Source organism: Chelonoidis abingdonii, chromosome 3, assembly GCF_003597395.2.
Source record: "Chelonoidis abingdonii isolate Lonesome George chromosome 3, CheloAbing_2.0, whole genome shotgun sequence".
In the NCBI taxonomy this organism is placed as follows: Eukaryota; Metazoa; Chordata; order Testudines; family Testudinidae; genus Chelonoidis; species Chelonoidis abingdonii.
The window spans coordinates 48,972,726-48,995,230 of record NC_133771.1 but is presented as its reverse complement, the minus strand read 5'-3'; the positions used below and the strand labels follow the sequence as shown (position 1 = coordinate 48,995,230).

Sequence of the window (22,505 nt, the reverse complement as noted above, 5' to 3'; positions counted from 1 at the left end):
AAAGTATCAAACTGCTTGGGTAACTGCTGCAATACTGGTAAATGAGGTATTCACTCGCTGAGGAGTCCCAAAGGGCTGCGTTTGACGAAGTGGGTATTCACCCATGAAAGCTCACGCTCCAAAACGTCTGTTAGTCTATAAGGTGCCACAGGATTCTCTGCTGCTTTTACAGATCCAGACTAACATGGCTACCCCTCTGATACTTGACACCAAAGGTAATTGACTCAGACCAAGAAGCTGCTTTCCGGTCAGATCTGTTAGGGGAACTATCAGCCCTCATTGGAATCACACAATTGTTCCATATTGCTTATCACCCACCAGCTGCGGGGCAGGTGAAGTGCATAAATCGCACCATTAAAAGTAAGCTAAGAAAGGGAGTGGAAATGGGAGAGAAAAACTAGTCACAGTTACTGCCCTTTGTCTTAATAAAAATAAGGGCCTGAGAATCAAAGGGCACAGAATTTTCTCCATCCAAGGCTCTCATGAAAAGGCCCATGGAATGGTGGGAAAATCTACTTACCCCAGTACCTGGGGAAGTCACTACACACGGCTTAACACAAGAATGGATTTTAACTCTAATCAACCACGTAAAACAGGTACAGCAGGCAGTGGCCTTCCGAGATAAGCAAGGAGCAGCAAAAGTCAAAGCATGGTATGACCTGCCCGGGAAGCGTAATTTACCCATGGTGGGAGACCTTGTGATGTACAAAATTCCAGGTCAACACCGTCCATTCCCAGCTCCTAAATGGAAGGGCCCCTATCTCATCCTTGACCAACTAGGGCCCAGTCTGCTATTATTGGGTACAGAGAATGATAAACGGGAGTGGGTTCACTGCACGCAAATGAAAAGGTATAAACAGGGGATTGGAAAAGGGAATGTGTAAATTCTGTGTGTGTGTTACAGGTTAATTCAAAAAGAATAAAAATTCCCTGGTCCCGGATGGAACAATTACTAGTGCTAACCACAATTGTCACATTTACAAATTCTATTCAGATCCCACAATGTGAAGTGTCAAAATTGTTTGCATCTTCGAACTTCGAGTATTGTTGCTCTCTGTTCATGCAAGAAGAACCAGGGAAGGGTGAAAGTAAAGGAATAAGCTCTCTAACAACCGTGGCCTCCACGCGCAGTGCTCCACTGGTGCCATTTGCGATCTGGCACCCATCCCCCTCCACAGTTCCAGGGAAGGTCTCCTACCTCCCATAAGGGAAAGGAGAGGGCTTGGAGTGTGCCACGATGAGGCGTACCTCGCTGGTAGATTGGCACAGAACCTCTGAGGCACACTCCACCTGGCAGGGACTCCGGAACTGGCCCCATCCATCTCCAAGGGCATGGTACTGATCCCAGGAACAATTGGACACCAGAGACCACCATCATCACCTGTCCCCAAGAAGGAGGTCAGTCTAGTCAGGATGATCCTCCTGGCAACTGGCCCATAGTAGCTGTGGTCCCATTCAACATCCTGGAACTGGTCAAGTAGCATGAGGCATGGAGTGCTGGGTATCCAATGCAGATCCGCTGAATGTCATTAGTCCATGAGTGCCCGACCAAGACAGTCTTGCTCAGACAGGTCGGCTTCGGGATGTAGCGACCATCACTGGTTGGACAAGAGCCATTGCTCAGCCCAGTCCTGGTCACCTGGTACCGACCACTCCACTGGTACCTCCAGCTTGGAGCAAGTTTCCCTGACTGTGGGACAAGCCCCAGTACCGGCGGTGCTGACTACATTATTGGCACTGAAACCTGTCCCATGTCCCCAAGTGCAGTGGCCGGCGCCAAGGTATCCATGGAACTCTTATGGGTTCACCCAACCTTCCCAAGCTGCCTGATCGGTGTCAGGAGCCTTGGACAGGCCAGCAGCCTCGGTTTCCTGTCCCCCTCTGGTGCCGGAGACTTTAGGGGAAGGACCCCACAGGTCCAGGAGGACCCAGGGAAGAAAGCTACTAGACCACCAATGGACGTGGAGGTTCCCGTGGCACCGGCATTGTCTTAGATGTCACAGGAGGAGGCTATCATGGAGCCCCCCTTACCCAGTTTCTCAGGATGATGCCAAAGTGCACCAGGAATTTTTGAAGAAGGTCGCTTCTAACCTAGGGCTTCCAGCAGAGGAATTGGAAGAGCCCTCTGACTCTCTATTTGACGTCTTCTGCTCCTCAGCTCCTGCCAAGGTGGATCTACCCTTTCATGAAGGGGTTTCCAAAATCACTAATGCCCTCTGGCAGACCCCTCTGTTCCTTGGTCCCTATCTCTTAAAGGGCCGAACGCAAGTACTTTGTGCCAACCAGAGCATGAGTACATATACTCCCACCCAGCCCCTAATTCCCTTGTGGTTGAGGCAGTTAATCACAAGGAGAGGCAAGGACAACCTACTCCCAAAAATAAAGACTCAAGAAGGCTGGATCTCTTTGGCATAAGTTTTATTCATCTTCAAACCTTCAGCTGACAATGGCGAACCATCAAGCCCTCCTTGGCCGATATGACTTTAATATGTGGCAAGCCATGGCCATATTCGAAGGGTCACTCCTTGAGGTTTCCAAGAAGGTGTTCCAAGTGATCTTTGATGAGGGCACAACTGTGGCCAGGGTAGCCCTCCAGGCAGCATCAGATACTGCTGCTGCTGCCCACACCATGGCTTCCACTATCTCTGTGCAGTGAGTCTCTTGGCTGTTCCTCTCTGGGTTGTCCACCAAGGCCCAGAAGTCATTGCAGGACCTGCCCTTTGATGGCGGGGCCCTATTTGCAGAGGAAACAGACAGCAAGTTGCATGATCTCAAGGATTCCTGCACCACCCCGAAAACCCTAGGTCTCTAAGTCCCAGCCCCAGTGCGTAAGTGGTTCAAACCACAGCAGCCTCAGGCCAGAGGAGCAGCCTGAGCTGGACCAGCCCCATAAATGAGCCAAAGGTTACAAGCACTGCCCGAGCCACCTACCTCCACCCTTTGCCCAGTCTGGCTCAACCCATAGTAAGCAGGGGCAAAACAGTCATTTTGAGGGTGCGCCCAAGGGTGACCTACCAGACTGTTCCCCAGATCCATCTTTCCCAGTGTTCTCCAGCCAACTTTTCCCTTTGTTCCCTGCTATAACTTCAGACCGCTGGGTCCTCAGCACAGTGGAACGGGGTTATACCCTCCAGTTCTTTTCTACCCCTCCTACCCACCCACTTTCCCCGTCCCTCTTCAGGGACCCTTCTCACAAGAGTCTCGTCATGCAGGAGGTAAAGGGGTTACTGCAGCTGGGTGCGGTGGAAGAAGTTCCTCTCAAGTACAGGAACAAGGGGTTCTATTCCCAGTACTTTTTAATCCCAAAGGCCAAGGGCGGTCTACCGCCCGTCCTGGACCTGTGAGACCTCAACAAGTACTTACAGAAGCTAAAGTTCCACATGATCTCTCTGGATTCTATTATTCCCACTCTGGATCCGGCAGACTGATATGCTGCCCTCAACTTGAAGGATGCATGCTTCCACATAGAAGTCTTTCAAGGACACAGACATTTCCTCCAGTTTACAGTGGGGCCCCACCACTACCAGTTTAAGGTCCTCCCATTCGGCCTGGCGACAGCACCATTGGTGTTTATGTAAGCAGAGTCAGGATGAGCCCTACCCTGACATCTGGTGGTGAATTATGGGGAGTGTGGAAAGGAATTTTAGGTATTTGCACTGGCACACCCACCCCACCTAGCATAGCCCACGGCAGCCTGGGATGGTTATTTTGACAGATCTGGGATCCCCAATTTCTTTGTTACTGGGGCAGGAGGAATAAAGTGTTGTCACCCTGATTATGTGAATGAGGAACTATGAGACTGCTTTATGACAGAGATGTCTCAATATCAATTAAGTGACACTTGCTAGACAAGGGACATGGGTTCCAAAACCCAGTGAATTGAGAGAGGCTGGGGACAGGTATCTGTGCCTGGTGGTGTAGGCTCCTTGTGTGAGCCAGAAGCACCAGTTCCACCCACTCCTCTCTCCACTGTGGAATATCAGAGTTGATTTTTTATTCCCTTAAGAATCTAGATACAGGTTACTGAGCTGAACTCACTTTGGGCTAATGGTGCACTAGCACTGGGGCTCCCCTACTAAGAGCTGAAATCACTAAAGAGCTGGAATTACTGAGCTGAGAGCACTGAGTACTGTGCTAACTAGTGGGGGAGCCTGAAGCTATACTGTAGAACAGAGCAGCTGGCAGAGTGGAGTGGAGCATTTTGTGGGGATGGCTGGAGCGGATCACGGGACAGCTGGTGGAGCAGAGCAGCTGGCAGAGCAGAGCAGCTGTGGGACGGGTGGAGCGGCCCACGGAGCGAGCGGAGCTGAGCAGTTTGCGGGGACAGCCGGAGTAGATCACGGGACAGCTGGTGGAGCAGAGTGGCTGGCGGAGCGGAGCAGTTTGTGGAGAAGGTGGAAGCAGAACCCCACGGAGAGGCAGGGCAGTTGGCCCTGGACCACGTAAGGTGCCCCTTTCTACCCAGGCTGTGCGGGGGGGACCTCTGCAGATAGACTATTGAACTCTGGGGCTGCACTGACCCAGGACAGAGACTTTTGGATTGTGGGACTTTTGGGACTGTGGATGATTTGGGGGTTGCTGGACTCAAGAGCCCAGGGAAAAGGACATGGCTCAATTTCCTGGGGTGGGTCTTTGCTCATGGTTTGGTCTATGAACTCTAGTTGAGGTGTTTTCCCAATTTAATGCGTGTTTTTTATCTCATGTAATTAAACTTTTTCTGCTACACTGAGACTCTGTGCTTGCGAGAGGGGAAGTATTGCCTCTTTGAGGTGCCCAGCGGTATGTTTAAGATTTTCCCAGGTCACTGGGTGGGGGCTTGAGCTAGTTTTGCATTACGTTGTAGGGAAGGGACCCCTATGTATTGAACCCAGCCCTTGCTGCTATCAGTTCGGCCTGGCAGAAGGGTTACATTTACCAACTGCATTTTGGGGGTAGTGGCTTACCTCAGGTGCTGGGGTATCCAGATATACCCGTACCTTGATGACTGGCTCGTCAAGGGCAGCTCCAGGTCTCAATTCCAAAGGGATGTCACCGTGCTTCAAGCCACGTGCTGCTCTCTGGGCCTACTGGTGAATGACAAAAAGTTGACCTTAGTGCCAGTGCAAAGGATAGAGTTCATTGGAGTGATTCTCAACTCTACCTGCGCCAGCACGTTCCTGCCACTGGAAAGGTTCCACACTATGGCGAACCTCATCCGATAAGTGGGTAGTCACCTATGAAAACTCATGCTCCAATACGTCTGTTAGTTTATACGGTGCCACAGGACTCTTTGCTGCTTTTACTCATCCTGGAGGTCTCTGCATTCCCTCTGACTACAGCCATGGTCTGTCTGTGTCTGCTAGGCCACATACATTTACATGGTCCACCATGCTAGACTCTGGATACAGCCCCTGCAACAGTGGCTGGTGATGGTCTATTCCCAGCCCTGAGACCCTCCGGAGAAGATCACGACCATTTCCCAGGCAATACTTACCTCACTGAGATGGTGGATCGACTGCAGGACAGTTATGGAAGGGGTTCCATTCGACAACCCTCCTCACTAATTTAATAATAATTGGAGATATACTAATCACCTAGAACTGGAAGGGACCTTGAAAGGTCATCAAGTCCAGCCCCCTGCCTTCACTAGCAGGACCAAGTACTGATTTATGCCCCAGATCCCTAAGTGGCCCCCTCAAGGATTGAACTCACAACCCTGGGTTTATCCGGCCAATGCTCAAACCACTGAGCTATTCCTCCCCCCACTGAGTTGGTGTTGGATGCCTCAGACCTCGGCTTGGGGGCACATCTTGGCAACCTCCAGACAGGGGATGTGGTCACTGGAGGAGGTGCAGTTACACGTAAACATCAAAGAGCTCTGAGCAATCTGGCTGGCGTGCGGAGTCTTCTTTCCCCACCTGTTGGGCAAGGTGTTACGAGTCCCGATGAACAACACGGCCTCGATGTTCTACATCAACAGGCCGGGGGAGCACGCTCGTTGGCTCTCTGTCAAGAGGCACTCCGTCTGTGGGACTTCTGCATCAGCCATGAGATGCACCTGGAAGCTTTTCTCCTTCGCAGCTTCAGGAATACGCTGGCAGACCAGCTCAGCAGGGACTTCTCCTTTCACCACGAATGGTCGCTCCATCCAAAGGTAACTTGCATGATTGTCCAAAGGTGGAGAACTCCCCAAGTGGACCCATTCATTACCAGACAGAACAGGAAATGCAACCAGTTTTGTTCTCGACAGGGTTTGAGCAAGGACTCCCTCTCCGATGCCTTCCTTCTGTCATGGTCAGGGAGCCTGATGTACGTATTCCCTCTGATTCCACTCCCAGGCATGAAAATATTGCAGCTGTCACAATTAGAAAGGGATGTATTTTTGCTGGATGTCAATATGTGTAAGAACAGTCCCATTGAAGTAATTCTAATTACTTTGATCTGGCCTGTTATATATATTTAGTTATGTTTAAGTTTAAATGGCAAACAAAAGTCTGTACACTGCAGATGACTCAGTATAACTATGAGAATTTTGACTTTTTGGCCTGGTCCACACACAGGTTTTTTAGTCATTTCAGTTGGGAGTCTGATTATCTACCAAATCAGTTGGATTGGTATAACCTTAGTGTGCAATTTTACTGATATAAAGGCAACTTATATCAGTATGGCTTATTCCTCTTTCCTAGGAACAAGGTATATCAGTGTAAACACCTTTTATTGGTAGCATTGCATCCGCATTAGTGGGTTTGTACCAGTATAGTTAAAGCAGTACAATTTGTATGTAATGAAGGCCTTGATTTCCTGATTTTTGTGGATTTAAATGTACATTCTTAAGGCCTGGAGATGTTCACATAGTTTTTTTCCTTTCATATAATACTATGGCTTTCTTGGAAATTAGGTCACTCCCTTTCATTCCAAGATATGTATATACACAGTGAGAGTCAAGGATGTACAGGTGATGTATAACCCTAGAAAATATGATGGATGCCAATGTATACATTATCCATCTGGCCTTAGTCTGTGCCAAAGAAGTGAGAAGTGGTAGTATACAGAGTTATATTAAAGGGGATTCCCCTAACTAACCATAGCACATAACCATCATAAGATGATGAAATGAAGTTTACAGCTCCCAGTGTTTTGAACTGTGGATTCTTTGCTCTTCATTAATGGTCCAAAACTAGAAAAATCAACCAGTGATTTGTATTTTTCTCTGCAGTGCTAGTATAATTTCTCAAAAGAGTTTATATCACTATTTCTTATTTGTTTTATTGCCTTTGTTCTAAAATGAGCAGCCTACAATCTGTGTCTTGGCATTAGTGATAGGTGCTGCATTGCAGAATCATGTACTAATGAATTTATAAAACGGTGGGTTTTAGGTGTATCATTCATTTGATGTGCTTGGTTACCTACTTTAAAAGATGTCTTCTAAAAACCAAAAGACATCATATATATGGTTGTATAAAACATGCAGAGATTGAAACTTCAGCTTGACACTGGATGTCAGGAATAAACATTGGAAAGCAATACTGGAAGGGGGAATGGGCTTTGGGAGAGAGAACACCAAGTGGGGGAACCAGGGAAAAAGAATCAAGATATGAAGGGAAGTCAAAAGAGAGCTTGGGTGAAACAACAGCAAATGAGGAGAAAGAGGGAGGTCAAGCAAGAGTGAAGGGGAAAGGGAGAAAATGCAAAACAGGAAGACAAAACTCAGCTTTGGCCAGTAAGCATGAAAGGGAGAAAGCTATCTTCCAGTGAAAATAAAGGAGATACAGAGTAGGAAAATTTTTAGAAGAAAATAGAGAAAAAGAAAGGTGCATGAACTAAGTGAGAGAGAAGAAATGGAAAAACATGGTAGAGAAAGAAAGAAACTTGTTAGACATTGAATTTAGATGTTCATTTATTTTATTGCTATTACCTTCTACATATTAGTGTGTTTCTCTTGAAAAACCCCACAACTCTAACCTAAAGCAAATTTTAGAAAAATATATAGTCCTTGGTTGGTGGGCATTCATCACACTTTCCCTGATCTACATTCTTCCTTCAGAGTTCTTCAAATCTCTGGAGGAATAGAATCCTGGATCATTTGTCTAACATATGGTCTCCTTTGCTTGGGATGTAGTTGACTATGACTATCAGCACCCATCTGGGTTCATTCAACCTCAGTGCTTGCACATACCTTTTTGGCAGCAAGTGTCTTGTGAACAAAATTTTGATGTTTTCACAATTTTTTTTTTGCCACAAAAATTACTGAAGAGAAATTTCTCTGCTGAAACGTGTTTGCCTAGTATTCAAATGCACATCAATATATGCCTTTCCAGTATCTGCTTACTAATGCATTACTCATAATTTTTCTGTATTTACTCTGCTTGTAGTCTATTATACTTGCTAAACCTGTATGACAGCTAACATGTCTGTACCAATTTTCAAGTCTAACTCTGCTTCTGTGGTCATTACTCCGGGTTTGGCTGTGACAAGATTTCTCTGTAACTAAATCAAATTGCAAGGACAGGATAAGAACACAGTGGGAAATTCTGTAAAGTCAGCAGGGTGTCAGATTAAGGAGTTAAATAAAAACACTCTCCTCATTGAGAATAAAAATACACAATTTGTAACTTCTGTAGGCTGACCACATTGCCCATTCCAGGGTTTCCTTGCATTCCTCCAATTCCCCGCCTTTACAAGCTGCCTGTGTGCCACCTCCCCTGCCCTTCTATTTCAGTGACTCCCTGAACCTCCCCCCAGCCCTGCATCCTGCCAAGGGCCCTGTATTTCTCATGTATCCCTCCCCCACACCATTATCCCCATTCTCTCTCCCATTGCAGAGTCTCTGTGCGCTCCCTCCACCATGACAGGGTCTCTGTGTTCCCTGCTTTCCCTTCCCCATTCCTATTCCCACTTCCCCACACCTCGCTTCCATCATCACCACCACTTCCACCACACACTGCATTCCATTCCATTCCATTACATGTCCTTCCTCTACTCCTTTCTGCCACGTCTACTTCCCCCTTCCCACTTGTCTCAGGGTCCCTGCTGCCACCATCAGTGCCACTCACTTCTAGCCCTCCCTGGGTTCCTGGTTTGCCCCTCACCACTTCCCCATCCCTCCATCTCCTCTCCTTCCTACCCAGCTACCATGCCTTCCTGTTCAGGTCTCCATTTCCTCCCCACATCCTGCTTTCCTCCCTCCCCTGGTCCCTGCCTCCCAGCTACAAACCCTCCCTGTAAGGCTGTCTTATTTCGGTTAGAGTCAGGCTAGAGACAGGAAGTTAAGTTGCTGCCACTGATATCTGTAGATAGGTGCAGGGGGTGGCAGAGAAATTCCTCTGCTTGCAGTATCTAGGTGTCTGGGGGCCCTGATTTTCCTTTGAATCCAGCTTTTCCAGTGTTCTGATTTGCACAAGAATCATTAAGGTTCTGCCTATTGAAGCCAAGAATATTCCCTGAAATTTATGAATTGATCGGTTGCAGTGTTCCAATGTTATTGCCTTACAAAGAGAGAAACACCACTGAGTTGAGGGTAGAGATTCTTTGTACTTGGTCCAATAAATGTTTATATACAAATGCAAGAAATTTAAAAGCAAAAATAGGGATACTAGTATGCCTTGCAATGGATGCTTTTATATAATAAACATTACAGAAACATGGGGGAATGGCAATAAACAAGGGGATACTGTAATGCCTAGTTACAAGCTCTATAGGAAAGACAGAGTAGGCTAAACAGCTGGAGAAGTAGAAGTAGCTGCTTCCTATTTAGGTGTAGGTAAAGGATTCTTTGGAAAATTCTGGGTGGAGGGGATCACAAAATTGAACCTATAGGGATACAAATTCCAAACTGTTTGAATATAACTACATTATTGGTGCTTTATTACCAGCTTCTTGATCAAGAAAAAAATTGTTTGCACAGTGTTAAGAGAGATCAAAGAGGCACAAAAATGTAACCAAATTCTAATAAAATCAGACTTCATATACCCACATACAGAGTATGTCTACACTTCAAGGTGGGGGTGTGATTCCCAGCTGGAAGAGATGTACTTATGCTAGTTCTAATTGAGCTAGCACACTAAAAATATAGCAAGAGCAGTGGGAGGGACTAACTGCCCCAAGTATATACCTCTCTGAGACCATAGGCATGAACTCGAGGGGGGCTAGCTCCTCCCATCACTCACAGATAAACTCTATTATTAGTAGGCTAGCTCAATCAGAGCTAGTATGGGTACTGTATGTCTCCTTGAGCTGGAAATGAAGCCTGCAGCTTGAAGTGTAGAGATACCCACAGGCTAGTCTAACAACATAATAGGACAGAGTTTAGAGTTTAGCGATTGCTTCTTGGTACAGCAAGTCCTAGAGCGCACAGGCAGAGAGATGACTTAATCTTAGCTAACACAGGCACTAACTCAAGATGTGACAGGAGCTGAGCCACTGAGTAACAGTGATCACAATATGATTAGGTTCAACATCAAAGGGGCAGCTAAGGTACCAAAAGTGATGAGTGACACTGATCTTTAGAAAGGGGGATTTCAGTACAGTGAGAAGTTTAGTCAAAAAGACCCTAAAGTTAAAAGTGAAGGAAGTAAAACCCTCAAGAGGTGGCATGGATGCTACTTAACAAAACAATAACAGTGTCTTAAACATGTATTTCTTAACAAAAAGGCACTAGGAAGATAAGGAGTAAACCAATGTGGCTAAATGGCAAGGTCTGAGAGGCCAAATAGAAATCCTTCAGACTTTGGAAATCTGACCCAGCTGAAGCCAATAAACATAAATTACAGCAGGGAATAAGTAAGAAGGAAATTAGAAGTCTACTAACACAATTTCTGCAAAGGTAAATGTCACTCTAGTCTCTTAGAATTCTCTGAACAGCTCAGTAAGATAGTATCTAAAAGAGAACCAACTCTTAAAATTTCTTTAGTTTTCCAAAAAGCCTTTGAGAAGATCCTCTGCAAAGAAACGGATAGAGAAGCTAAGTTAGTCATGGTGTAAAAGCAAAATACTATTATGGATCAAAAACTGCTAGGAGGCAGAAAGTGGAGCTCTTTGCAATGGACGTACTACTTTAATACTGTATCTGAGTGGAATCTGGTTAAATAAGAATATGTACTGCAATTTAACTAAGGGCTCCTCTATACAAATAATTAGAGTTTGGTAAGCAGGGATGCAAATCTACCTTGCAGTAGCCTGCTGCACACTAATCACCCATGTGAACCCTGCTGCCAAGCACTAAACATTCCCTAATTTTGATCTACTCTTGTTTCAAACAGGAGTAGATAGAGCACACCGTGAAACTTTTTAGTGCACTTCAGCATGGTCCACATGGCATTGCATTCTAGAAATCACAATCCCATTGCCATGCTCTGTAGACATTCTGGGAGTGTGCAACAGGCTAATGTGAGACAGATTTATGCCCCCAAGTTGTCCGCAACTAACTATTTGTGTAGACAAGCCATAAGGTTATAAGTTAGTATTGACGAAAACAGTATCTTTTCCGTCTGAAAAGAAAATAACTCAGAGAAAGGTGTAGTTTGAGTATGTGACAGGAAAATAGATGAGCTTCAGTTTTATTGTAGTTTGTTAAAATAAATACTAAACTAAAACTAAACCAAATAACTTATGTATTGTTTGATCTGACAAAAGTGTGCTCAGACCTTTTAGGGTTTTTGACCTGGAAAATATTTTGTTTAGCCAAGTTCTCATTAATACACTTAAACACTTGACTAAACATTACAATTATTTTTCTGGAAACAAATACTTGGATCCAGCTAGATACATAAAAAAGAATAAAAAGAAATACTCCCCGCCTTCTTAAAAAATTGCAATTTGACCCTTTCCTTCCACTTCCCTTACAGCTCCTCCCTTTGTATGTTGCCATCACTCACCATATTGTGTCCATTTTAGTCCTCAGTTCTTTGGTCAAATCTGCTAGCTCAGATGTCCACACTTAGGTGAAGCCCCATTGAATTTCAAGATCAGGGCTTAGACTCTAAATGCTCTATGGCAGAGACTTGTCATTGTATGTCTGTAAAGCACTATTTATACCTATGGTGCTGCATAAATGATAATAATTAGCACATACTATTATATATAAGATGTCAGATATGCCATGTGGCTATTGTATTACTTGTTTCTGCAGTTGAGTTAACACTGTGGGACTAATTCTTATTTTATTCACATCAAGGTAAACTGAAAGGTGTTGAGATTTTATGGTGCCAGGCACTATATTAAAAAAAAACCGCTATGAACATGTGGATAGAATATTTAGTTTTCAATCACCATCATGCACTTCATTAGCTACTTTTCTTGTAGTTACTGCAATAAATTAAAACACAAACTAATGTTTGTAAATGGATTATAATGGAAATTTTACAATACCTTAAAATATTTTACAGGGGGAAAAAGGAAACCAAGGTGAAAGAGGTATCCAGGTATATTAACTTCGTTTTTCATTAAATATCATTTGGCATGCCATATGTTTACTAATAGTCAAATGTTAAAAATTAATTCAATTTGAATTAAAATAAACGGGAGCTTTGCTTGACTAAGGACTGCAGGATACAGTCTTAACTCAGTAAATCACTGCACAATATGAACTCACCAACACAATATTATGAAAGTTAGTTTGAGAGAAAGAATGGGATTTTCAAAAGTACTCTAAAATGGCTTAGTTGCTCCCACTAACTATAGGGGGCAGAGTTAGGCTAATAATGAGTGCTTTTGAAAATCCATCATAGGTCTCTAAACCTGTAATGTCATAAAAATGAGAACTTTCCTCAATGTACTGAGATGATAAGCAACTGAAACAGGCAGGAACAAGGGAGATCAGCATTTGTCTCTGTATGTTCAGGTCATAGGTTTGCTCCATTATGTCTACAGTAGAAATGTGTGTCCGAGCTACATGGTTTGGAACTGAATGTTGAAACACCTCTATATCTGCCTCCCATCAACAAGCTAAATGATGGTTGGATCCAGGTTTTTGACTGAACCCATTATAAAGATGGGCCTTTGGTTAGGGCTTATCTCTTTACATTATTTTAACTACTTAATTTATTCACCTAAAGAAATATGTACTGTTCAAGAAAGTCTTTTCCTTTTCTAAAGGGACAAAAGGGAGAAGGAGGAAGACCAGGGACTCCAGGCCAACAGGTACCATTAAAAGAAAACACAGTTTAAGAAAACTGCATTCATTTTGCTTCTTCAGAAGATAAATGCCATTTACAATGGTAGTTCTTTGAATCAAAAGAAATACATTAGATATATTTACATGTAAATAGGATTATATTGATTATTTAAAGTGTCATTAAAAAAAGGCTGAGGGAAGAGTTCTGAAAAGGTAAAGAGCTATGAGACAGTAAAATCTAGTTATACCATTGCAATAGCAGAAAGAAACTGCTTCAATTTTTCAGTTTTTATTTAAAACAATTTATTTTGCAATATTATTGATAAAACAATACCATAAACTCCAGATAATGTAGTAGTGGAAACATGGATTCAAGCTTCTGTGATATTGCTCTGAAAGTCAAGCCCAAGACTATACAAGCCTTCCATTCACTTTTGTATTTATCATGCAATATTTTCATAAAGTATTGCATTTAAAGATTCAGTTACTGTCATACTGTAAATCAAGTCAGCGTGTTAGTATTTTCTGTACTTGTAAATTACAGATGTTTCCTGTTTCAACAGCAAATCAGCTAATTTCTCTTTTCTTTAACCTTGTTCCAGTATATTTTGATTATGTCATATTTGGCTATATTAACATACCATAGGAAATAACTTAGTTGTAAGTGTAAAAGCATGTAGTTAACGAGTTCTATGTCATGTCTAAATTGCAAAGTACTTAGTAGCAGTACAAAGCTAAAGCTAGATTGTGAAGAAAATAGCAGTGAAGATTGTTCTCACAATCAGTGCAGTGGTAATATCACAACCTGCCTGGTTGGAAAAACAAGGAGCCACATTCAGTGAAGCTGATATAAGGAATTATACACCCCAGACTGACCTCCAGAAGCTCAGGAGGATTTAACCAAAAGGAGGCCAGGCGGTGCTACCTTCTATCCCCTTTCTCAGGGTTTCTAGCTGGTAGTTGAGATGCAGCTTCACTTTGTAGCAAGGCTCCATAAGAGTCCCACCAGTGGACACAGCTGAGGTTGTGTGCCCTCTTGCCATGCCGCTTCACAGCCAGTGACATCGGTGTGTCCCTTTTGGCAAACAGTAGGTTGTTAGCCATTTTCCACCACTGCAACATCCTCCTCCAAAACTGACTTTATAACTCAAGGGCCCTATACCTGCATTTCTGGCAGCCAAAGCCAATTTAAACACAGATTGAATCTGGATGTCAGTGTATAATGTCTCTAGGCCATTTGGTTACACAATGAACCTGTTATATCTTTAGCTTTTTATTGAGGCAATACTTATTAATAAGTTTCTTGTAAGAAAACTAATGCAAGTGCATATCATACAATGCCTACGATAATTTACCTAAGAATGATCTTCTAGTACAGAGGTCAGCAACCTTTCAGGAGTGGTGTGCCAAGTCTTCATTTATACACTCTAACTGAAGGTTTTGCGTGCCAGTAATACATTTTAATGTTTTTATAAGGTCTCTTTCTATAAGTCTATAATGTATAAATAAACTATTGTTGTATGTAAAGTAAATAAGGTTTTTAAAATGTTTAAGAAGCTTCATTTAAAACTAAATTAAAATGCAGAGCCCCCCAGACTGGTGGCCAGGACCTGGGCAGTGTGACTGCCACTGAAAATCAGTTTGCATGCCGCCTTTGGCACACGTGCCATAGGTTGCCTAACCCTGTTCTGGTACATTGTTCAGATATATTAATTTTTAAGAAGATAATTAAATGTTTGTTTACTGTGCCTCATATGCCTCATATGTAAGTATAAGAATTCAGATGTATTTTGAAATAAATCTTAGTTAATTTGCATATCAAACATATTCTGGTTTGTTTGATCCCGGATTTAGTAAGAGTGATGCATCATAACGGTGGCTCATTTTGATTTATACTTCTTTCCACATTTGATTTCTAAAGGGAGCAAATGGATTGAATGGAGCAAATGGAGAGGTATGTGTTTTCAAATCACAAGCACCATTTTTTAATTCTCTTCGCCAATTGTGTGAATAGTGACCATGTAAACTGTGTGCTAAAGGGCTTGCTTTTGTCCTCATTGGCACACAAGTGAAAGAGGATGATTAGGTAGGAGGAGGCATGAGAAAGAAAGATTTAACAATAGAATAGAAAAGAACTGTTTAGGGAAATCAGTGACTGAAAAGACAAAGAAGTATTGTTTAAAAAGAGAGAAAGGAATATAGATTTTCTACAGAACTCCAGGTAAAACAGAATCTGAAGACAAAAGAAGGGGTTAATTAGAGAAAAACAAAAAAGTAAGCAAGGGACTTGTAAAAAAGAAAAAAGCAATTTGTTTTTCTGGAGACTCAATCCCCAGCTGTTCATTTTAAAAAAATGTTATAGTTCAATAAAACAGAACAAGAGGCACCCTTATTCGGTGACAGCCTGTCTTATGAGACTGACCCAAACTATCCCCAAATCCAATGGGCATGATTTTGAACTTACTTCCACTGGTTTTACACTAGTATGACGCAGTCAGGTCAATCTGGAGCTCAAAGACAATCTCTGTTGTGGGGTTCTGAATTTTGGAACTCGACCCCTTTATTGGTCTGCTAGAGCTCAGATTTTTTTGCTTTCTGGGTATTGTCATAAACAGATGGTTAAGGGTTAATGCCTCTTTTACTTGTAAAGGGTTAAAAAGTTCACCTAGCCTAGCTAACACCTGACCAGAGGAACCAATGAGGGAACAAGATGTTTCAAAAGGAGGAAGGAGGGAAGTTTTTCCTTTGTTGAGAGTTTCAGTTTCAGCTAGAGTGGAAAAGATCAAGGAACCAGCCTCTTATCAGAGTAGTAAGTTTTAGAAAGGAATAAATAGGTTTATGTTTATTTCTTTGTAACCTGTGTTATGCAAATTAAGGGAATTATCAAAAATTGGGTATTTGAGTATTTTTTCTTTGTGTAACTAAATTTGTGCCCAGGGGAACATGCTCTGTGTTTTGATTCTGTTGTCTGTGAAACTAGCTGGTATGCTAATCTCTCCCAGAGAGTTTTCTTTTACCTTTCTTTTCTTTAATTAAAAGCCCTTTTCTTAATACCTGATTGATTTTTCCTTGTTTTAAGATCCATGGGGTTTGGATCTGTGTTCACCAGGGAATTGGTGAAGTCCCTCAAGGCTACCCAGGGAGGGGAAAGTTTTAGGGGGACAGGGAGTGCTCCAGACACTGAAATTCTGGATGGTGGCAGCAATACCAGATCTAAGCTAGTAATTAAGCTTACGAAGTTCCATTCACGGCCCAACATCGACCCTAAGTTCAGTCGTGGGGAACCTTGACATTTGAGCAGCGGTAGGATTTTTTGAACCCAAAAGCCAGATTTTTTTTTTCCTCCTTTGAGATGCTGGGAAGCAGTGAAAAGAGTAACCCTGAGTGAACAGATAAAGGTTTTTCTACAACAGCGTTTAGAAAGGATTCCCGCTGAGCTTAGCTGGAGGTATTAACAGTTGCAAAAGACAGTTCAAACCATTTTTCTGGTTTCTTTCATTCTGAGAAGTCAGTTAAAAGCTGTGGGTTGTTTTTTTTTTTTTTTTTGCCTCACCACCAAGATAGCAGGCAGAACGGGAAAAATGTACAAAGAAAAAAAAACATACAAAACACTAAGAGTTAGCAAACCGCTGAGGGGCCAAAAGAACAACACGACAGATGGCCAGAGAAGAGGCTGTCCAAAAAGAGCGTGGAGGAGAAAGAAAACAGAGAGAAAGAGAGAAAGCCAAAGAGGCTGACCACCGCGAGGCTATGGAATCCGAGGGAGGCCACAAAGGCCCTGGAATTAGCAGGGCTAGCAGATGTACCAGCAAACCCTAACAATCTTCTCCAGGTACTGTTTCCCATCCAGAAAAATTCCCCCCCTAAAGCATGGTGATTACTGAGGCCTTCTTAAAAATTTCGAAAGGACCTGCCATGGACAGATCCCTAAAGACCATATATGTGTGATTAGAGCCAGGCTCAGTCGCCTATAAGAGTGGGCGTCTGAAATGGCCTAAGGAAACAGACATTAAAACTTTTCAACCCAAGGTCCAATCAGAATGGGCTAACACCTGAGCAATGCCCGTCGATGGTTCAGAGCCCTAAGGTGCGAACCCCATGGGTTCATTTACCTGAACGCCTACCACATTGGAAAGATTTGGTGATGAATGCCTGGGTTCAGGAAGCAAGTGCGCTAACTCTCTTGAAGGCTTGCCATCCTAATGCGAAATGGTGCAGTTCTTTATGAGGTTCCTGAGTGAACAGAAAGGTACTCCTAGTATGGGAAGCCCAAACTGTCTAAACCATGTAGGCGGGATGATTGGTGCCACATGGGTGGAAGTGGCTGAAAGGATAAGTAAAAATACTAGCAGTTGGACGCGAAACTATCCGATGGGGCTAAACCAAAACTAAACCTATCATCTTGGGGCCAACCAACTCGCCGCCACCGCACCAATGGGAAAGCTTCAGACACTATATTGTCCCACCTCACCCGTCTTTCCCAGCAACCTGTCCCAGTGACCAGTCAAGGCTGAGTGCGCATGTTTTTATAATGTAATAACTGGGACCTATAAAGGCCCATGCCCCAGTAACCCCCAACCGATTAAGTTCATTACACGACATTCACACCAAATAATCCCTAGGCCAGATGGCTCTCAATATACCCTCGGGATGAAGGTAAACCTTGGAGTGACGGAGAAGGTAGTTATCGCGTGGAGAGGCACAGGCCAAGTTGTCAGCTATCCATCAATCACTTCCTATGGACCCCATTCTCATCCCCAGAGGCCAAGTGACATATTCACCCATTCATGTCAAAATCTTTAACACTTGCCTACAGCTTGAGTGCCTGTCCAGTACAAGGGCTTGGTCAAGAGATGTGGACTTGCAGTCTCATGAATTATCCCAATTCCCGATCCTACTTGGAGTGAAACTTGGCAAATCCACATGTGAAGCTGGCCAAATGTTGGTGCGATTAACACGAGCCAGCGCCAAGAGTTCAAGCTTCCTATCCCTGTTTCCTTAGCCGTCCACCCTGGGCCCTGTTCTTGTTGTCTTCAGAGACCGACAGAGGGTGTGGAACCGGATCCCTGCCAACGACTTGCAATCAGCCATGTGCATCAGTCCAGATCCGAACTGGAAAACACAACCAGCACCAGGACCGTTGCCAGTCACTGACTCCGACGCTTACAATCCATTTCTACCACTTCTCAATTGCCACTGAGGGCATCCGGCGCGTGATCTGGACGAACCAGTGAACCTACGCAAGAGCTCAGCCAGAGCCTGAAAATCAATAGCAAGTCTTCCTCCGTAGCTGGTGGGGCGTATGGCGATAGATATATGCAGCCCATCGTCTCAGCTCACCTCGCAAAAATCTACCTTGCACCAGCTCCACCCCTATGCTACCATCTAGGCATATGCACAACGTCACACTCTTAGGACACCGTATTAATGACTCTACTAGTTCTAATGACCACGACACTTGAGAATTGTCATTCGGAGGTCGAATTCTCTGTACACTTGCCTGACTGGTTTAGATGAATCTTTGAGTTTCCAGGTCCACTGAGGGCATAGAGTTAGCTAGGATCTTAGACGCAGACCACTTAGATACCACCTTGGGTGCGCTCTCACGCTCGCGGCGCATCCACCTTCTTTGACGCCAAATCCACTCTCCTCAGCCTCTCCCTCTTCTCTCCTTCTAAGCCAGGAGTTCTTTGAGAGGCATTCTGGGCCTTCTTTTGTCTTTGGGATATTGGTGTGTTTGTGAACGGAATTGAATGACTATCTGAATCTATATGAGGTGGAGACTTTTTCGTCTTGGGTGCGTTGGAGCACCCGTGATTATATTGTGCGCAGATCCTTCTAATTATACAAGTTTCAGAACATCGCCATACTGTACTGTCAGTCTCCGACGGCTAGTGCGGTGCGTGTGGCTGGGTGTAAGCTCTGTTTGAAGTGTATCCCGATGTTCATCCCAGTGGAGTCATTCGTTGGCCAATAATTGTGTCTGAAGCTTTCCTTGGGTTTCTGGTACAGAACCAAGATCGTTGGGTGAAGTCTTCCATGCGGAAGGAATGGCAAGGGCGTTGCTAATATTTCCGTCTTGTGAGTTACCCGACGAGTGGAAAAGCCAAGTACCAGGTCCACCGCCCCCTATCAGCCACTCCCATAATTGAGTCCCATTCAGCGAGTAGCTGTGGATATTCTGGGTCCTTTCCAACAAAGACCCACAGAAGTAGTACTACTGACTTTCTGATTTTGCTACCATGGCCGAAGCAGTTCGCCCTTTGCAACCCCAGGGCTAAAAGTGTGTGCCAGGCGCTTAGCAGAACATTTTTGCCAGGTTAGGTTGGCACCTCTAGACATTCTTACAGATTCGGAACTAATTTCCCTCCAGGGACCATTAAAAACTCTGTGGAAGCTTGTGTGCATTCACTTGGTATTGCAACCTTTACCACATCAACCATATGGGCCTATGAGAGGTTCTGCGAACGTTAGGGCTCATAACGTAAATTCCTAAAATGAACACTCCAATGATTGGTATCTAGTGTTGCAGCAGTTGCTTTTTGCCTATAGGCCTGTTACTACATCCAGTTTCGGGTTTTCACCGTTCTAATTGTGTATGGCCACGAGGTTGCGGCCATTACTTTGGTGAGAGCAGCAATGAGGGGTTTATGCCTTCTCCAGACTACATTCTAGACTTTGTAAGCACACCTACAAAGCACACTCCGCTACTCTTTAGCCTGCTAAAACGAAACCTAAAGGATGTCAGGAAGAGCAAAAGGCCTTTGTATGATTAACTACCAGAGAGCATTCCTTTCAATTTAGTTAGTGTGTCCTGATCGTGTTCTGGTCTTGAGGACGTCTCACAAGGCCCTCTATAGAAGTTTTCATGGGAAGTGCGCCATTCCGCGTCCAAGAGCGCTGGTAGCTTGATTAACTATTCTCTAGCCTTCCCACCTTCAACCCTAACGCCTAAAGTGTACCATGTTATTCTGTACAAGCCTTTTATTCCAGGAATTAAATGCTTTGTCCGTTTAAGCCCAGGGAGGAGATGACGCTGAGTGGCCTGAAGGTGTCTACTACGAAGGAAAAAGTGACGGTGGTGTGGAAGAGGTGAACCTCTCCACAACCCTGGAATGTCTGCAGTGGCAACAGATCAAGGAGCTGTGCACTAGCTTTGCACCAATGTTCTCAGCCACCCCAGGATGGACTGAACAGGCATACAACTCCATTGACACAGGTAATGCTCACCCAATTAGAACCCCACCTACCGAGTTTCTCCTCATGCCTAAGCTGCTATAGAATGGGAGATCAAAACATGCTACAGATGGGTATAATCCACCCCTCTAACAGTGCATGGGCATCTCCCATGGTTCTAGTTCCCAAACCAGATGGGGAAATACGCTTTGGACCACGATAAGCTAAATGCTGTAACTCGTACCGACAAATATCCAATGCCACGCACCGATGAGATATTGGAGAAATTGAGACGTGCCCAGTTCATCTCTATATTAGACTTAACCAAGGGGTACTGGCAACTACCGCTAGATGAACCTGCCAAGGAAAGGTCATCCTTTTGTCACCCATGCAGGGGTGTATGAATTTAATGTGCTTCCCTTCGGGCTGCAAAATGCACCTCCCACCTTCCAAAGACTTGTGGATGGTCTCCTAGCAGGATTGGGAGAATGTGCAGTTGCCTACCTCGATGATGTGGCCATTTTTTCTGATTCATGGGCAGAACATCTGGAGCACCTGGAAAAAGTCTTTGAGTGCATCAAGCAGGCAGGACTAACTTTTAAGGCTAAAAAGTGTCAAATAGTCCAAAACAGAGTGACTTACCTGGGACACCAGGTGGGTCAAGGAACGATAAATCCCCTACAGGCCAAAGTGGATGCTATCCAAAAGTGGCCTGTCCCAAGGTCAAAGAAACAAGTCCAATCCTTCTTAGGCTTGGCTGGATATTATAGGTGATTCGTACCACACTACAACCAAATCGCTGCCCCACTAACAGACCTGACCAGAAAGACACAGTCAAATGCAGTTAAGTGGACTGATGATTGTCAGAAGGCCTTTAACCAGCTTAAGGTGACACTCATTTCTGACCCTGTGCTAAGGGCCCCAGACTTTGACAAACCATCCCTAGTAACCACAGATGCATCTGAGCGTGGTATAGGAGCAGTTTTAATGCAGGAAGGACCGGATCAAGACTTTCATCCTGTCGTGTTTTTCCGTAAGAAACTGTCTGAGAGAGAGAGCCACTGGTCAATCAGTGAAAAAGAATGCTATGCCATTGTGCATGCCCTGGAAAAGCTACGCCCATACGTTTGGGGACGGCATTTCCAGCTACAAACCGACCATACTGCGCTAAAGTGGCTTCATACTGCCAAGGGAAACAACAAAAAACTTCTTCGATGGAGTTTAGCTGTCCAAGATTTTGATTTTGAAATTCAACACATTTCAGGAGCTTCTAACAAAGTAGCTGATTGCACTTCTCCCTGAGACTCCCGGAATACATGGTTAAAAAAAACTTTTGTCCTTGAATGAAGTAAATCTGATGTTTACAATTAGTAGAGTTATGTAAAGTGCATGTTTTTTTATATCTGTTATTTCTAAAGTTTAGAAAAAATCACCCCAGTGTGAGTTTCCACTGTCTGAGATTTGGGGGGCTGTCATAACATATAGCTAGGGTTAAGCCTCTTTTACCTGTAAAGATTAAAAGTCCAACCACCGAGCACCTGACCAGAGGACCAATCAGGAAACTGATTCTTTTTCAAACAGTCAGGAGGGAATTTTTTGGGGTCTGGTCTTTTGTCTGTCTCTTCAGCTATGAGAAGGTTAACTGGCTATCTTCTAATCTTTCTGTTTTCCAATTGTAAGTTACAGGTAGAAAAAACAATATAGGCTTTTATGTTTGTTTTTGTGTTTTTACATGTGTGTAGCTTGCGTGAATGTTTTCAGATTGGATATCTTTTTGAATCAGACTGTTATATTCATATTCTTCTTATAAAGCAATAGCCCTGTATTGTCACTGAGCCAGGAGATTATATTCTTATGTCTTTTTTCTTTCTTTTTTCTTTTTAAGACTTTGTTGAGCTTTTTTCTCTCTGGGTGGCTAAGGAACGAAGGGGAGGGAATTCTCTTTTGTGTTAGATCTGTTACGGAGGTGAAACTCTGCAGGCACCAGGGAATTGGTGGGGGAGGAGAGAGGAATCTTTTCTTTCTTTGTATTTGGGTGTCTTTTGTGGAATAGAGGAGACATGCTTTTTGGTATTGTGATGTAATAAAGAGATTGCACAGTCTCCCAGGTATAGCCCAGAGAGAAAGTTCTGGGTGGAGAAGAGAGGGGGAAGGAAGTGGGTTATTTCCTTTCTGCAGTAAGCTCAGGGTCTTCTGGTATTTGGGGTTCCTCCAGGGGAAGGTTTTGGGAGACCGGGGG

At 44.0% G+C, this 22,505-nt stretch overlaps 1 protein-coding gene across 1 annotated transcript in view; it reads left to right on the top strand.

Moving 5' to 3' along the window:
* The window catches only part of COL21A1 (collagen type XXI alpha 1 chain), a 189,651-nt gene that overhangs the window by 155,189 nt on the left and 11,957 nt on the right, over nucleotides 1–22,505 (top strand). The window contains exons 23-25 of the mRNA XM_032771112.2: nucleotides 12,363–12,398; nucleotides 13,072–13,116; nucleotides 15,012–15,044. Coding sequence (XP_032627003.1) covers nucleotides 12,363–12,398; nucleotides 13,072–13,116; nucleotides 15,012–15,044 — 114 coding nt within the window. The remainder of the gene's footprint in view (nucleotides 1–12,362; nucleotides 12,399–13,071; nucleotides 13,117–15,011; nucleotides 15,045–22,505) is intronic.